Source organism: Mauremys reevesii, linkage group 1, assembly GCF_016161935.1.
Source record: "Mauremys reevesii isolate NIE-2019 linkage group 1, ASM1616193v1, whole genome shotgun sequence".
NCBI classification, from domain to species: Eukaryota; Metazoa; Chordata; order Testudines; family Geoemydidae; genus Mauremys; species Mauremys reevesii.
In genome coordinates, this window is record NC_052623.1 from 264,299,573 (window position 1) to 264,318,447 (window position 18,875).

The 18,875-nt window shown below is 46.7% G+C and overlaps 1 protein-coding gene across 11 annotated transcripts in view; it reads right to left on the reverse strand.

The window, feature by feature from the left end:
* SYN3 (synapsin III) overlaps positions 1-18,875 on the reverse strand; it is a 365,180-nt gene that overhangs the window by 168,817 nt on the left and 177,488 nt on the right. For all 11 annotated transcript variants that reach the window (XM_039486023.1, XM_039486062.1, XM_039486054.1 and 8 more), the window contains one exon: positions 11,171-11,327. In XM_039486023.1, the coding sequence (XP_039341957.1) occupies positions 11,171-11,327 (157 nt within the window). The remainder of the gene's footprint in view (positions 1-11,170; positions 11,328-18,875) is intronic.

An 18,875-nucleotide genomic window follows, 5' to 3' on the forward strand; every position in this document is an offset into this window, starting at 1 on the left:
CATGAAATTGGATCATGTTTGAAAATACAAAACAAAATGTGAAAAACCTCATTTCCTAACATTACCTAATTTCATTTTTCACCCCCCCCCTACAGTTATGTCTGTCCAGTAAGTTTCCAATAACCTTTGTCAAACAGATTCCTCCTTTCAGGATGCCTATTTTGCAATCAAAATGCAAAAAGGGAAAAATATCATCTGTCCCCAAGAAAAGCTGTTGGTGTCTCTGTCTCTTGTTTTCTAGCTATCACAAAATCTTTTGATCTTACTGCCAGAGAAGCTCTCAATAAGCAAAGGCATGACAGAAACGCATACCTGAGCCAGCTCCAACCAGATAAAACCACTAGCTGTGCCAAATGCCAGTTTGAGATCTTAGATTAAGTAAATTGCTTTATGAATTTAGGTTTTTTTGTTTGTTTGTGTAACAGGGTGTACTCGCCTCTCCCGAGCAGGGCTGGATTAATGCCGGGGCTTTAGGGGCTGCAGCCCAGGGCCTCGGGGGGCCCTGCAGGCCCACGGACCGGATATGGCCTGCTACTTCTTTTCATCTGGCCCGCCGGCATGCCCCTGCTACCCCTTGGCAAGGGGCGTTCAGGCAATCTTTGCGTGCTGCCCCCACCCCCAGCACCAGCTCCGCAGCTTCCATTGGCCGGGAACTGTGGCCAATGGGAGCTGCAGGGACAGCGCCTGCGGGCACGGGCAGTGTGCACCACACAGAGCGACCTGGCCCCTCCACCTAGGGGCTGGACATGACGACCACCTCGGGGAGCAGAGCAGCACAGAGCCAGGGCAGGCAGGGATCCTGCCTTAGCCCTGCAGTGCCACCAACCAGGAGCTGCCTGAGGTAAGTACCTCCCAGCCAGAGCCTGCACCCTCACCCAGCTCAGTGCCCCCTCCTGCACCCAAACTCCCTCCCAGACCCCACACCCTCACCCCAACCCCCTGTCCTAGCCCTGAGCCCCATCCTGCACCCAAACTCCCACCCAGAGGAGCCCACACTCCAAACCTCCTGCCACACCACAACCCCCCCAGCTGGAGCTGCATCCCGCCACACACCTCAGCCCATTCCCATACTCCAAACCCCAAGGGGCCCCACAAAATCTAATAGCCCTGGGCCCACAGGAAAGTTAATCCATCCCTGCTTGCAAGCACCCCCTGGCTGTGTGCATGTGCCTGCACAAACACTCTGTGTCTGTGGTGGGTCTTCACTGACTCAGCCCTCCAGCCAAGTCACACACAGTCTGTGTGACAAAAGCAAAGCAAGCCCCTTCCAGGGTACAAGTCCAACAGGGGCCTCTCTCAGTGCCCTCTGTAACATCTCTCTCAAGTTGTCTGGAATAGAACAGTGCCCCAGGGCTCCTTCCCTGGAGGCAATGTCTTCAGCCTCTCAGGGCCTTTCTTCAGCTGGCCTACTACAGGTCAGTGCCCCTTCTGAAGTGCCTCAAAGTCCATGCCACTTTCCCAGTGGCTGGTGAAGGGAACCTGGCCCGCCCTCTACTCGGTCCCAACCCAGGGACCCTATAAATAGCAGCCATCTGCCACATCTCTTTAAATAAACTGCATTGCTGCTACAGTTCCCTGGGCCACTTCTCCATGGCTCCAGCACATTCTTCACCCTTACATCAAGGCCTTGGCCTGGTGGATTCCCAGCAGCCAACTCAGAGCTAATTTGTGTTCCCCTCACCCTCTGCCAGCACTGCTATGTCCAAGGTCCTGTAGCTTCCTCAGCCAACCAGAGACATCCTCCACTCTCCTCCAAGTCCAGCAAAGAACTGAACTCAGTTCCTGCAGCTCTTCTTATACTAGCCTGCTGGGCCCTGATTGGCTGCTTCCCACACAGCCATTCTAGGCAGCTTGGAGGACCTCTCTACTGTCCTTTTCTGGGGTGGGATGTGGCAGGGCCATGAGGCCTCCAATCAGGGGCCTCGGGGGCCTAGTCCACCCCATCATAGTAGGTGGTGGGGAAAGCGAGGTATTTCAAAAAAGTGTTTAAGTGGTTTCCTTGATTTTCCTGGGACTGCTAGGGTTGTAGGAGACAGTATTTACCAGGGGTAAAGCAAGGCAGAATCATGCCCATATTAGCTACAGCAGAGGCAATGGCAGAGCCAATTCTCCTACACACTTCTGGCAGCCAGCTTCATTTTGTAAGGCACTGACTTGTTTCTTTTCTTTTCTTTTAGATTTCTAAAAATATGCGTGTCACTTATATCTCTAGGCTCTTGCATACTAGCACACACAAAATTACGAAAATGAGTTGACACATGTCAACTAAACTTACCCAGTCTCAACCCCCGACTCAAACTGAAGGCACAAATATGTCACACCATCACCTTCCCCAGCAAAAGCCAATGTCAACAAATGGGCTTTTCACCAGGCTCCAAAAGTCAACAATCTCGGACTCTGTCAGACCAACAGTGGAAGCCAGCTTCAAAGTCAAGGGCCTTGTATTGAAAATGCCTTCTCAGGAGCCCTAAGTATTCAAAACTAGGGACTAGGGAGGTGATTTCTCTGGGAGGGAGGACCCAGATTATATAGAGCTTTATAGATCAGTATCAGCCCCTTGAATTGCAGCTTGAAGAGAACTGGAAGCTAGTGTTATTTACTGATCATTTGTATCAATTTACTGGGGTTGACACTGCTAAGCAAGAAGGCCATTACTGTACACCCTGCACCAGGCATGTCTAAGGCATGTCTATATTACAAAGTTTGGTTAATTGAAGTTACGCTGGCTTTCAGCTGATGACTTTTGTAAGTCACTTGGGTGGCGCATGCACACTTGGCTGTTTGCATCAGTGCTGCACATCCTCACCACATGCAGTTGTGTCAATAGAAAATGTGGTGCACCACGGTAGGTATCCCAGTGTGCCTTGCACCACAGTCTGGTGCAATGCCTTGTGGGACATTTTCACAGTGCTTTGTGGGATACCAGCAATTCACCCAGGGATTTGTGGTAACTAGGAGTTCAATTCCCACAATTTCACTTTCTCCATCCCATACTGCTTATTCCAACCCATAATTTTCACACCTTTTACAAAATTCCCACAGGCGCACATACCGATTTTCAGTCTCCGCCATCTCTGTGACAGAAACGTGTATCCTGCACAGCTTAGCACAATTCTCATGACCACTGCTAATACAGGATGCACAATTGTCCTGTATTTGCCAAACTTCAGGAACTATTACAACAACCAGCGTTGTGGTGATGAAGATGAGCTGTTCAAGGACGATGAATGGATGATGGACACAGCAAATAAAAATGTCAGGTTGTTGCTGGGTTTCACGAAGCAGCTCCACATGGTGAGTAGGTGCTTCTGGGCCTGAGAAATGAGCACTGATTGCATTGTAAAGCAGATATGCGATGACAACCAGAGGTTGCCGAACTTTCCGGTATAAAAAACCACATTGCTGGATCTGCATGCCGAGCTTTCGCCCGAGCCTTCCAGCGCAGGGACACTAGAATAGCAGCGCTAACAGTGCAAAAGTGAGTGGCCATGGTGCTCTGGAAGCCTGCAACACCAAATTGCTATTGGTTGGTGGGGAATCAGTTCAGAGTTGGAAAACCCAAAGCAGGGGCTATTGTCATCCATTAGGCCATTAAGCATCTCATGCCACACAGAACTGTCTCTCTTAATTATGTGTAGGACAGTGGTTCTCAAACTAGGGCCGCTGCTTGTTCAGGGAAAGCCCCTGGAGGGCCAGGCCAGTTTGTTTACCTGCCACATCTACAGGTTCGGCCGATCACAGCTCCCAGTGGCTGCGTTCACCGCTCCAGGCCAGTGGGAGCTGCAAGAAGTGGCACGGGCCAAGGGACGTACTGGCTGCCGCTTCCTGCTGCCCCCACTGGCCTGGAGCGGCAAACCGCGGCCACTGGGAGCTGCAATCGGCCGAACCTGTGGACACAGCAGGTAAACAAACCGTCTCAGCCCTCCAGGGAATTTCCCTGAACAAGTGGCGGTCCTAGTTTGAGAACCACTGGTGTAGGGAATAGTAGATGGATTTGAAGCAATAGTGCTCCTGAACTGCTCTGGGACAATAGATAGCAGACATATCCTTGTTCTGCATCACCCCATTGTGCCAATGAGTACATAAACCAAAAGGGGTACTCTTCCATGGTTATGCAAGCACCAGTGGATCATCGGGGGCACTTCACTGATATCAGTGTTGGCTGATCAGGGAAGGTGCAGCAGGACTTTTCCAAAAGCTGCAAGCAGGGACATTCTTCCCTGACTGGTGCATTCACATTAGTGAGGTTGAAATGCCAACAGTGATGCTGGGGGACCAAGCCTACCCCATGCTCACCTGGTTCATGAAGCCGTACACCGGTCACCTCGATAGCACCGAGGCAAGATTCAACTGCTGGCTAAGCAGGTGCAGGATGACTGTTGAATGAGTATTTGGTCAACTCAAAACTCACTGGTGATGTTTAATGACTAGACTGCCCCTTAGCAAGGCAAACATTCCAAATGGTATTGCTGCATGTTGTGTATTACACAATATGTTGTGAAGTGAAGGGGAAAGGCTACTGGCAAGGTGGAGGGGTGAGATGGACCAGCTGTCGGCTCAATTTGAACAGCCAGGAACAATTAGAATTGCCAATCATGGAGCTATGCGGTAGAGAGAGGCCTTAAAAGATCATTTTAACCGTCAGCCACAATAGCATTGTGTCATGCTTTTGGGAACTTGTGTTCCTTCACGTGTACAGACCTAAAGTGTGAGTGTTTAATGATTCCTGTTATGAATTGTGTAATGACCGCTTGGTGCAAACTAATAAATATACTCTGAATTTCAAAAAATAAAACTTTATTGTGCACATATACACAGGAAATGAAGTTAAAGTGTAAATAAACAAGTTAAAAACATGACCCATATTTATGACGAACAAGTAAAACAATAAACATACATGTTTACATATTAAAAACATATTACAATGTTTCATTGATGGTAAAAACAAGTAATGCACTGTGCTTGCTGGCTGATCCTGTAGTTATCACTGGTCAGTGTAAGTATATGGTTCTCCTCATTCTCCCCTGGCATGGAGGAGTAGGGCAAGGGTTCATACCATTCTGCCACCTGTTTTGCTGGGGGGTACAGAAAGCCGCAACCAGGGTTTTTCTATGGAATGGAAAGGCTGCTGCGGCAGGGTCTTTGGGCATTTACCTCAATAATGTTCTGCAACATCGGTGTGTGTTGCCTGAGCAAAGCCATAATGTCCTGATGCACTTCCCAATGCACATCTCTATCCCTTTGCCTCTCCTCCAGCATCCGATCTCTCTCTGCCTGGTCCTTCACCTGGCTCTTGGTCGTTCGGCCCCTCCAATCCCTGTGTTCATAGTCTGCAACTGTAGAGGATTGGAGGATCTCACTAAACATATCCTCGCTGGTCCACTTCTTTCTTCACCAGATCTGAGTCAGATGTTCAGCAGGCAGGGAGGGGACATCTCTCAAGGCCACCATAGCAGAGGCTGCTGTTAGAAACAGATAGATACATGATTAGATTTACACCTGTAAGATAAAGGGAATGATAAGTCTCAAAACTCCCTTACTTTATTCACATAAAGACCGTTCATAAATAATGTGAACATTAGCTCAAAGTGCCTTGTTTCGGCACCACTCTGCAGCTCAAGACATGGTGAGTTTGGATCAGCAGGTGAGAGAGGGGAAACTGTGGCATGAAAGGTTTAGATGCTGGGTGCCTCAGGGTACAAATATAGGAAAAGTGCAGTGAATGTTGCCAGTATTTTCACAGGCAGTGGTGATTTTGGCTGATATTTCACTACTGAGGGTGACAGAGGCACAGAGAATGCTGCTGCGACTGGCGTCCCAAAGACACCCTGGCCAGTAGCTGAGAGGGTTGCAGACTATCTCCATGAAAGTTAATTTGAATCTGTTACAGAGGAAAAAAGGGACATCCCTGTTCAGATTAAACACTGCCTCTACCTCTGTCTGAGCACAAGACAGTGGTTTATTGTGGACTGTGTAATTCTGACTGCTATGCTCATCTGTTGGAATTCATTTCCTAATGTAGTAGTTGATTGAAGTGGCAACTATGGATGCATTCCAAAGCATGAACTTTAATTGGATACCCCGTGCAAGGAATCAAAAGTTAATGCCTTTGGTCTCTAAATGTGCAGATGGGATGAACGCCATTTGTAAGCAAGGCAGAAGGGAAGAGGGAGGGAAGGCTTTGGTCACTGAAAAGAGAAACAAACATGCTTATATAGAATAATGCATCTATACACTAACCTGAGCTCTTTTCCCCTTCATTACTGGGCTCATCCGTGCTCGCCTGGCAGGACTGGCTCAATTCCAGTAGAGTTTTGAAGAGCTCCTGGCTCACCACATGGTGTGTGTCCCCCACTTCCTCCTCTTCAGGGGTTTCCACTCCCCGTTCTCACGATGTGTCCACAGTCACATTCAGGGTGCTGGTGAGGCTCCCACCAAGTATGGCAAGCAGTTTGTTGTAGAAATGACAGGTTTGCAGGATGGCCCCAGTGCTGTCGCTCTCTCTCACCTTCTGATATGCCTTGAAGTTCCTTGGCTTTCACCCAACATTGATGCTCATTCCTGTCATGCCTCGGGTTTCTGATGCGCTGTGTGATCAGCACATAGACGACTATATTGCTTTGGTTGGTCCTTAACTGGATTTGCACAACCTCTTCTCCCCATAGTCTGGGGAGATCCAGGACGTCTGCTCTGGTCCAGGCAGGAGCACATCTAGGTGTAGCTCTCTTTGTACTGAGCCAGGATGGCCAGACACTCACAAAGGCCGGCTAGTTGGTGTGATCGCCAAGGTGGGCAACCAGGAAAAGGCATTTCAAAGACACACAGAGGTTTTTAAAGAGGGAGTAGACTTCCAGTCTCTGTGACCCCTGCCAGTGGAGTTCAAAGCTGTGATCAGAGAGGCCACTATTGCAGGGGAAAGGGACATCATGGCACAGCTGCTGGAGGACTATTAGGGTTGAGCAAGTAATTCAGTGTCTATGCTAAGCACTACGTTGATGGAAGTAGGTTGATTTTGGCTCTGCATCGTTGGGGGGCGGGGTTATTGTGTTGATGTAACGGGGTGCCTGCACCGACAGCAGACAAGCTTAGGTGTAGATATATGCAAAAAAAAATTGAAACAAGGCGACTTAGGTCGGCCTACCTTTGCAGTGTAGACCCAGCTAAACAGGCTTTAAAAGTACAGTAACTCCTCACTTAATGTTGTATTTATGTTCCTGAAAAATGCAATTTTAAGCGAAACGATGTTAAGCGAATCCAATTTCCCCATAAGAATTAATGTAAATAGTGGGGGTTAAGCTCCAGGGACATTTTTTTCAAACCTCCCCCCACACACACTGTGTAAGTTTTAAACAAACAATTTAATACTGATACACAGCGATGATGATTGTGAAGCTTGGTTGAGGTGGTGAAGTCAGAGGATGGAAGAGGGTGAGATATTTCCCAGGGAATGCCTTACTGCTAAATGATGAACCAGCACTCAGCTGAGTCCTCAAGGGTTAACACATTGTTGTTAATGTAGCCTCACACTCTACAAGTCAGCACGAATGGAGGGAGGGGAGACAGCGTGGCAGGCAGAAACAGAGACACACACCCTGTGTGAGAGAGAGATGCGCATTGCCCTTTTAAGTACGCTGACCTGACTCTAAGTACACTGCCTTCTTAAGTAGATCAGCAAGTTGGCTGCTCCCAGGAAGCTTCCTCTGTCCGTCTAGAGCCCTGTCGTGTCATTTCCCTCCCCCCCCCGGGACGACCATGGGGGGGGGAGCAAGTGGGGCAATTTGCCCCAGGTCCCGGGCCCTGCAGGGGCCCTGTGAGCCCTGGCCCGACAGTGGTCCGGGTCTTCGGCAGCATTTCGGTGGCAGGGGGGCCCTTCAGTGCTACCGAAGTCACAGAGCGACTGAAGGGCCCCCCGCCGCCGAAATGCCCCGCAAGCAGGGGCGGACCAGGCCCCAGCACTCCAAGCACGTGCTTGGGCGGCATGCCACGGGAGGCGCTCTGCCGGTTGCCGGGAGGGCGGCAGGCAGGCTGCCTTCGGTCGCATGCCTGCAGAGGGTCCGCTGGTCCCGCGGCTCCAGTGGACCTCCTGCAGGCACGAAGCCACGGGACCAGCGGACCCTTCACAGGCACGCCTGTGGGAAGTCCACCGGAGCCGCGGGACCGGCGACGGGCAGAGCACCCCCCGCGGCATGCCGCCGTGCTTGGGGTGGCGAAATGTCTAGAGCCGCCCCTGCCCGCTAGCCCTGGCCCAGTGGTGGTCTGGGTCTTCGGCGGCGGGGGGGCCCTTCAGTGCTGCTGAAGACCTGGACCACCGCCGGGTGAGTACAAGCGCTGCAGCTCCCCCGCTTTGCCCCAGGCCCCCTGAATCCTCTGGGCAGCCCTGCCCCCCATGGAGATGGCGTAAGTGGGGTGCGGGAGCAGGGGGACACCCTGACATTAGCCCCCCTCTTGCCCCCCCCCCCCACAGCAAGCAGGAGGCTCCTGGGAGCAGCTCCAAGGCAGAGGGCAGGCGCAGCACAGGGCAGTGGGGGGAGGGATAGCTGAACTGCCGGCAATTGATAGCCTGCTGGGCGGCTGCCACACAGGGAACTTAGGGGAGCGGGGAGCTGCCGATCCACCCTGGTTCCAAGCCCCCACCAGCTAGCTCCAATGGGCTGCTCTTCCTTCAAGCAGTGGACAAAGCAGGCGGCTGCCAAACGAAGTTATAAGGGAGCATTGCGCAACTTTAAATGAGCATATTCCCTAATTGATCAGCAACATAACAATGAAACAACATTAACCGGGATGACTTTAAGTGAGGGGTTATTGTACCCTCATTTACAGCGCACTATAATCATTAGGACAGGAAGTCACACAGGCAGAGATAACAGTGAGTAATACGTGCAAACAGTGCACCAAACGCAGATGAAAGACTCCAGTTCTGACCCTTGGCTCTGGCCTCTGATGCCTGCTCCACCCCTAGGCCTGATACCTGCTCCAATCCTAGGCATGGCCGTCCAGGTCCTGGCCACTGACACTGACTGTCAAAAGGGGTACAAATTGTGAAGATTGGTTTTGTAACACAGACACCTTTTTAATAGGAAATGGACTGAAAGCAACAATGCCAAACAGGGTAGTCACAGGATAAGACTTTTCAATCATTACTGACCTCAGCTGAATTTGCAAAATCTATGGTTAAATAATGAGGATGGTTGGTTCCTTGTTACCGTCTTCTCTGTCCATTTTTTGTGATACCTGTGCAATTATATAGGAGATTTCCTAGAGTTGCATCAGCAGGGATCCTCTAGAGGAGTGGTTCTCAACCAGGGGTACACATACCCCTGGGGGTACGCAGGGGTCTTTCAGGGGGTACATCCACTCATTTAGCTATTTGCATAGTTTTACAACAGGCTACATAAAAAGCCCCAGTGAAGTCAGTACAAATTAAAATTTCATACGACTTGTTTATACTGCTCTGTATACTATACACTGAAATGTATGTACAATATTTATATTCCAATAGATTTATTTAATAATTATATGGTAAAAATTAGAAACTGAGCCATTTTTCAATACCAGCGCGCTATGACGCTTTTGTATTTTTATGTCTGATTTTGTAAGCAAGCAGTTTTAAAATGAGGTGAAATTTGGGGATATGCAAGACAAATCAGCCTCCTGAAAGGGGTACAGTAGTCTGGAAAGTGTGAGAGCCACTGCTCTAGAGCAGACATTGGAAAGTCCCTCTTCCCATAGTTCCATACACAAATGGTGGAAACTGAACTCCACAGTTTCAATGGCCCTCATATCCAGAACTGTGCAGGGGAGAATTCCATCCATGAGGCCCGACCCCTTCCCCACAGCTATATAAGCTTGGGGAAGAGAAGCCAACATAGAGGAGCAGAGATAAGCAGCTGCAGCAGGAACCTGTATGAGGCAGGATAGCTCAGTGGTTTGAGCATTGGCCTGCTAAACCCAGGGTTATGAGTTCAATCTTTAAAGTGGCCATTTAGGGATCTGGGGCAAAAATCTGTCTGGGGATTGGTCCTGCTTTGAGCAGGGGGTTGGACTAGATGACCTCCTGAAGTCCCTTCCAACCCTGATATTCTATGAACCTAAAGAGGCCATAATCTGGCTTTTTACAGCTTTTACTCAGGATAGTCTTTCCCCTGTGCTGACTGGCTGTTTGTTATCTCACATATTTACCTCAGCCTCACTCCACCTGTCTTCCACACTCCCCTTCTCCCCATTACTTTAATCTCCTCCCTTTCATGGGCCCCCTACCTTTTCTCTCTCTTTTCTCGGTTAATCCCCTTCCAACAAAACCTCACCCCCAAAATTAGAAATGAAACACAAGAACAGCAACAAAAATAACACCCCCTGGCACCAACATGACGTTTGCAAATCACTGTGTTGTTCACTCTGCTCATATGTAATATCCCTTCCCCACAATCCTTGATCTTAATAAAAAAAAAATTGGAGATACACCAATCTCCTAGAACTGGAAGGGATCTTGAAAGGTCATCGAGTCCAGCCCCCTGCCTTCACTAGCAGGACCAATTTTTGCCCCAGATCCCTAAGTGGCCCCCTCAACCCTGGGTTTAGCAGGCCAATGCTCAAACCACTGAGCTATCCCTCTCCCTTGTCTATTTAAATTGTAGGCTTTTTGGTGCCTTGTTCAATGTTTGTACAGTGCCTGGCACAATGGGGCACTGATTTTAGCTAGAGTCTCTAGGCGTTACCATAATATAAACGATAGTCATAGAATCATGTAATCCCTTTTATAAATCACTGTCTACATATCCGCTAGAACAGGGTATGCTGGTGGTTCGTACAAGTTAAGAAAAATGCGTGAGCCAGCCCAGTGACCTAACAGTATTGATCTGTACTGCCACAAAAGAGATCTAGATTTAACTGCAGCTCTTGTCTCCCATGCAGCCAAGTGACAGAATCTGGGACTGCTGAAGATGCCTTGTAGTTAGGGCAATGTTGTTACTCAGAAGCAAGTTGGATAGGCTGATAAAGGAGCAATGTTGGCAGGCTCCCAAAGGAGTCCCAAAGCAGCTTGCTAAGGCTACCAGAGCGGTGGCTGCAATGGGAAGGGAAGGGCTCTCATTAGAAAAACTGGAGTCTGACTTTGGCGCTCCGTCATTTTTCTGGCCCAGTGCTAATGTAATAAACCTGGATCGTCACCTACCACCCAGGGCTTGCTGCAGAAGTTATAGATGGAGTAAAGGGAGTTGACACTATGGACTCCGCCATACTGCAGGCCGATGATGAGGCTGCGAAAGTCCTCTCCTAGTGCCATGCTGTAGGCATGTTGTCGAATCAGAACAAAGTCAGGCTTAAAGGACCTAGAAGACACAATTAGAGTGATTTAAAAAAAAAATCAGCAAGGCTCCTTTCCCTCTTTTGCCTCCATCCTCCCCCCTTTTGCTCTCCTTCAAATAGATGGAACCTTCTCAGGCTACAGTATTGTATCAATTATACTACAAAGAAAAACCTAGTTATAAAAAAAAAAATCCTACATAACCGCGAGCACAAGGGCTTAGAAACTCTCCAGACAGATTTGCCAGAGTTTCCATTTCAGACAGGCTCACACAGGAACAACCTATAACAGAAGCCAAAGATCATAAATTCTCTGGTGGGGTGGGGGAATTCTCCCTAGTAATCCTAATAATTCTCTTTAGAAAATCTTGGCCATATTTGGTGACACTTGTTGCAATGTGCTGCACAGATGAAGGAGGAAAAGATTGTTTTCTAATGATGGGACTGGATACTGAAATGAAGCCCACTGGGTGGGAAGATCATGCACAGATTTCCAAAGATATCTCACACATCCAGGCATTCACACACATTTCCTTTTACTCACAGACCGCAGTGCATATTGGACACAGACGGCTAGAACATCTACACCTAGGGATCATACACTGCAACATAATTAACAAATTTTCAGAGTGCCCATCCAGTGATGGCACTTTCTGCGCGAGCAATCAGCTCATTATCCTAGCCAAGACTCGCCATGGGATCCTTAGGATTCCAAATGTAGCAACTCTCTAACCAAACTGGAGGCCCTCTCCAGGGTGAGGCAGTAGGAGATAGCTTAGGTGTCAACCAGATGGAAATAATCTCTTTGCATACTGTATCTTAGGGCCAATTCAAAGCATTTGGAAACAGCAATTGGAAAGGTTGCCCAAAACAGAGTTCAGCAGTTTGTACCTTGAATGCACTGGAGGGACTTTTCCACTGACTATGGGGACTATTTTACATTTAAACAAGGTTTGCATCAAGGGCATTGGAAAAACTTCCATATTGCATTAAAGTTCTTAAAAGAAATTAGTTCTGTCCCCAGGACCCATTACCTCACTGACTTTGAACATTTTCCTTGCTGTGAGACTATAATTTCAATCCTTAGGATGTATGAACTGGAACTATTTTGGATTTATAGCCCCAACTTATATTTCCATCACTCTGGCTGGGAAATCTGAGATGGCAACTCTGGGCCAGATTTTGGCAAAGAGTATTGAGAATATAACCCAGAACTACTTGTGGTTTTAAATTTTGTTTTATTTGTTGGCCTTGGACTTTTGTTATTAATCTAGACATGGCGAGAAGCATGCTTTGCCCTTGTTATGAGGCAAGAGGCAAAGGTTTTGAAACATCAGACACCCTCCCCTGTAGTATTTCTAACCCACACGGACTCTTTAATGCAGTGGGCACCAAAGGTGGCATGTTTCTCGATCAGTGAAAGGTGCAATAAACAACAGGAAGGCAGTATTATTGAATGTGCAGCTGATGTATGGATCTTCCTAAGGTGAGGCAAGTGGTGACCCCATGCTGGGAAACAGCGAGAGAATACAAATCTTGGCAGTTTAACTGCTTGACTTCTGCTGACATTCCATGTAGAAAGCATCCACTGGGCAGCCAAACATTCCCAGAAAATAAATTAACTCTCTGGATGCCAAACATTCAGGATTCAGTGCCCCCCAGTGGGCTGTTAAACATTCTAGGGTCTAAGCAACCAGATGCTCTAGGTGCATCTTAATTTCCCTCAGGTTCAAGAAGATAGGTTGGCACAGCAGCACAAAACTATTAAAAACCACCCAACACCCAAACCCTTCCTTACAACCGGTTTTGGAACTGGTCCTTACAGCGCTGGAATGTATTTTATTCATGCAGTCCTGGTACTAGCTTTTGTGCCCGCACATGAACCTGCTATATTGACATGCACACCTTTCCCCCCACCAGCCGATAGCGAACATTCAAGGGTAAGGTCGAGAATCACACTCTAAAAAAAGCTGTTACCAGCTGAAACTCTGGGTTGAAAGACTTCAGCCTGCTTGAAGTTTAGAGAAAACTATGGACTTTTAGATACCAAGGAAGCAGGAGATCCCAGTATAACAGATGGCAATGATAATGCAGAGTAAATGATGGAGCCCTGCTATCTAAACTCTATATCTTGTATGAGAATAGGATTGGTTTCATTGGTCAGAACCCCTCCACTTGGGAGAGGGAAGAGGGTGCCAATAACCATACACAATAGTATGATTCTTCCCTACCACTGCTCCGGGCTATGGATCTCTCACAAGCCACAGCTGAGAAGTGGATCTCTCTTTGGAGATGTGGGGCAATAGCCAGGTCCCAAAGTATCATGAACAATAAGAAACAAGAGGAATGAGTGCAGGTTCTGCAACCACTACGGTAAAAGCAGGAAGTGTGACGAAGAGGAGTCTTCTAGGCATCTATAAAAGAGAAACTGAACCTAGTGGGAAAATGGGAGGCCGAAGGGTAGAAATTGCAAGAAGAGAGATCAAAAGGAAAACAAAGGGCATCATCCTTCGGGAAGCTGGGGAGCCAGCAACTCATAAGGGCGATGATATGAATAGCAAGCAGCTGTGTGCCCTCGTACCTGGGAAGAAAGAGGCTTGGTTCCCACACAGAAGAGGATTTATCTCAATGATGTACATTTAGCTTTCTTAGGAGAGTAGGTCATTTTTGAAACAATTATTCATTCAGAGGGGTAAATCATGTTCTAATACAATAAGCCCTTGAATTTTAGAATGGCTAACAGTATTACAGTTTCCTTATCCACACAACGAGCAATAAGAATGACAGCCTAAACAGAAAGTTGACACGTCATGTAAAAGAGAAAGAAAATGACATTAAAATAATTGGGCCTGGCAGGGTCTGTAGCATCTATGCATTGAAGTCCCAAGTACCCTCATCTGATGGGGCTAGAAGTGTGGAAATGGAATGCAGGCTCAGCTCTTGACCGAACCCTTCAACCCAGGTTTCAGAATAGCACTGATGGGCCTTGTTTGCGTAGAACCACCTCTAGGCCTCCTTAGCCAAAACAAAGGTTGCCCGAAAGCAGATAGGCAGAGGAAGAAGCTACCTCAGAAATATAGTGGAAAGTAAAATGCTACAGATAAATGTGAAATGTGAAAATCCAGAACAGCAGCTCAGAACATACCAGCAATAACTTGTAGCTGTGCCTTGTATGCTTCGTGCAGGTGCCCTACCTTTCCTAGGCGGAAGTAGGCTTCCTGAATGCACACATCCTCTTCCCTACTGTGACCAGATGGCTTCAGCTTTTGGCAGAAGGGAGAGCCCTTCCTCATCCCAGCCTTCCCAAAAGCCATACTCAGCAGAATCTAAAGATGCAAGTCCAATTCTCATTTACATTACATACCACTTTGGCAGTGTAAAAGAGCTTTCAAATGGGGGTAGCTGTAAACTAGAATGGCATGCAGGACTGTCGTGTAAATGAGAATCAGACCCTTTGCCATTTAAACACTCCCACAAAAATTTCATTTTCAGGTTAAACTGATTTGCAATATTGTATTTTAAAACATATTTTAGGTTAATTCTTCTCGAATGCCGACCTTGGAATGCGCATGCATGGCTTTGTTATCTCTAGGCTTGGACTGTGGTAATATTCTCTACTTAGGGTTACCTAGAACCTCCAGAAGCTCCAAACAGTGCAGAGTATAGCTGGCCACCTCCTGAGAGGCGCAATTCACCACAAGCACAAGAACTTGCAGTTCTCTCCTAGTCTGATGTAACTTCCTACTTGTGCCAGATGCTATTCAAAGTGAGTGGCTGCCTCTCACCCTAGAGCTCATCATGGCCGTTCAGATTGGAAGGCTCTTGTTGTCTGTTTCCAAAGTCAAGCACCCCAAAAGTGGCAGCAGTGGATCACTGCTCTTGAAAGTCTCTTGCCTTTGGAAGCTGGAAGCGTCTTGACTATGAGGCCGCCATGCATCGCATTTATTTTGGTTTGTATTTGAGTGACTGCTTTTTGTTTTGCTGCAATGTATTTTAGTTCTGTTTTCTAATTGGTAAAACTAATTTTAGCAATGGACCCAACTCAGAGACATGGATCCAAACACCCACGGCTTTAGGGAAAATTAAGATCTGAATCCAGAACCTAACTTCTTGGCTCATGCTCAACTATACCTAAATTTGTGTTTCAGTATTTGCAACTGCACCATTTAGCTGTCTTGGCAACAGGTGTGATGGAAATTAGTAAATAAGCATTTGAAGGACAATTCAAGGGAATTCTTTTCCTGTTGTTCTCATAGTTAAACACTCCAGGAGCAGCAGCAATGGCTCTGACAGTGGAGAATGCTCTAAGAAGCAGAAGAGAATCAGATCTGAAAAGATCATCAGTAACATTTCACTGTAGTGGTTAGGTTCTCCAGCCATTGTGGACTGGAACACAGCAAATGACACCAGCAAATCCTGCTGGAAGGTGTCATTTCCTATTTCCTAGTTCTGATTATAGACTTAACTCTGGCTTGTTTCCTTGGTCCTTCAGTTGTTCATAGAGAACTCCAAAGAGCTTCATGAGTATTATTAGAAAAATAAAATTCAGGACTATGTTATGCTGTCAAAACACCTTTTAAAATCCCTTCTCCCTCCCATCAATAAGTCACCCACAGACAGTCAAAAATTACATCTACTTCCACAAATAAGGTCTGTTTCACCTAGCACTTTACTTCTGCGTCATTAGATTTCTTTTGTGACTGTGAGGAATCACACAGGAGGGCAGCTGGCCATCTCTTCTATTCATTTCAGCACTAACCATCTAGGTCACTCAAAGAACAGAAGGTTGCACTACTGTGACATGTTTTTCCCTTTGCACTATGATGAGCTTATGGAGCTCTTTGACCATTCCATAGGAGGAGGGCTATATCTCTTTCAGTCTCACAGGGCACTCTGTTTCTCATGTTCACACAAGAAGGCCTCTTGGATACCAAAGACTGAACTAAAGTAGTTTAAGTTTTCTGAGTGACCAACCTGTTTTACCTAAATTCTCTTACAAAGCCTCTCTTATCTTTTCAGTACTCAAAGAAAGGGAAGGAAAGTGTTTAATTAAGCAATAAGATACAAAAGGCTATGTGTTGCCAGGGGATTAATGGAGTCTACAGGTAATGTTCTGAGGCACAAGGCCAAAACTTGAGTGATTTCAACTACCTAAACCGTGCAATAATCCCCCAAGTATGCTCTACCTCAGGTGTGTCTGAGCTAATATAAAATGGCATTTATGAAATATGAACAAATCCTGTCTGTGCATTACCTGGGTGTTAGTGATATAGTTATGACATCACTGACAACCAATTACAGAGCTTGGCTATTTTTGGTTTTACATCCATTATTATATATTTCACAATGTTAGAATTACTGTATGTTCCCAGATTTCTCATTATATTAATTTAAATAGCATCGTAAAATAGAAAATCTTCCATTTCAACCAAACCCTCACGTCTTAATTTTCTACAGTAGGTAGTAAGTAGTACAGTAGTAAGACCTGCCCCCAGCATGGCGAGTTGCATGTGGAAGTGGCAGTTTCCCATTCCATGAGATCATATAATAGATCACAGTGCAAAAGCATGTAGTGGAGAAACACATTTTTAGGGCACAATGGATTTAGGACTGTGATGCAACAGGCTCCAGATATGTCACTAGAACACATGCAAATGCTAAATCAGCCAGAATCAACAGAACAGTCATAATTAATTAAAGAGACAAATGGGCTTGTACTGAGGAAACAGAACATTCATTGGCCTCTCCACAGTTGTGACTGACAGGGGCATTTCAGCCAGCTAGCGGAGTGAAGCATGCACATTGTATAGTAGGTTTCCGGTATAGGGTGGTGTTTATGTGGCCATCGCTTATTAGCACATTTAATTCCAAGGGATCCTAAAGTGCTTAACAGATTGTGTGTATGGGGAACACCCATTCTGGTGTGGAACACAGCTGCCATATGGCACCAGCAACATTACACAAAAGGGATTTTAGGATAAGAAATCAATCTCTTAGTAGTTAGGGGATCCTCAAATCAGACTGGTTTCAGAGTCCACTTCCTGGACACTACAGTGCTAATAAGCGATGGCCACATAAACACCACTCTATACCGGAAATCTACTGACCGCTATACTTACTTACATGCCTCCAGCTTTCATCCAGACCACACCACTCGATCCATTGTCTACAGCCAAGCTCTATGATACAATTGCATTTGCTCCAACCCCTCAGACAGAGACAAACACCTACAAGATCTCTATCAAGCGTTCTTACAACTACAATACCCACCTGCTGAAGTGAAGAAACAGATGGACAGAGCCAGAAGAGTACCCAGAAGTCACCTACTACAGGACAGGCCCAACAAGAAAGTAACAGAACGCCACTAGCCGTCACCTTCAGACCCCAACTAAAACCTTTCCAGCGCATCATCGAGGATCTACAACCTATCCTGAAGGACGGATCCATCACTCTCACAGATCTTGGGAGACAGACCAGTCCGTGCTTACAGACAACCCCCAACCTGAAGCAAATACTCACCAGCAACCACAGACCACACAACAAAAACACTAACCCAGGAACCTATCCTTGCAACAAAGCCCGTTGCCAACTCTGTCCACATATCTATTCAAGGGACACCATCATAGGACCTAATAACATCAGCCACACTATCAGAGGCTTGTTCACCTGCACATCTACCAATGTGATATATGCTATCATGTGCCAGCAATGCCCCTCTGCCATGTACATTTGCCAAACCGGACAGTCTCTACGTAAAAGAATAAATGGACACAAATCAGAGGTCAAGAATTATAACATTCAAAAACCAGTCGGAGAACACTTCAATCTCCCTGGCCACTCGATTACAGACCTAAAAGTCACAATATTACAACAAAAAAACCTTCAAAAACAGACTCCAACGAAAGACTGCTGAATTGGAATTAATTTGCAATTTGGAATTAATTTGCAAAATGGACACCATTAAATTAGGCTTGAATAAAGACTGGGAGTTGATAGGTCATTACACAAAGTAAAACTATTTCCCCATGTTTATTTCCTACACACACACACACTGTTCCTCACACCTTCTTGTCAACTACTGCAAATGGACCATTTTGATTATCACTACAAAAAGTGTTTCTCTCTCCTGCTGGTAATAGCTCACCTTAACTGATCACTCTCATTAGAGTGTGTATGGTAACACCCATTGTTTCATGTTCTCTGTGTGTGTATATATCTTCCTACTGTATTTTCCACTGCATGCATTCGATGAAGTGGGCTGTAGCCCACAAAAGCTTATGCTCAAATAAATTTGTTAGTGGTGCCACAAGAACTCCTGTTCTTTTTGCGGATACAGACTAGCACGGCTGCTATTCTGATTCTGGCACAGAGAAATCCACAGGTGGTAGAGAGGGGTCCAGTGGCCAACAGAAGGGGATTATGGAAAGAGTAATGGGAGCCACTGCAGCCACCACAACTTAGAGCGGCCTCAAGGTTGCTCTAAATTGCTTCTTCAGAATGGACTTACATCTATTGGCCCAAGGACCAGGGATTCGTAAAGCTGGGTTACATGCTCCTCAAGCCATACAAGAGCA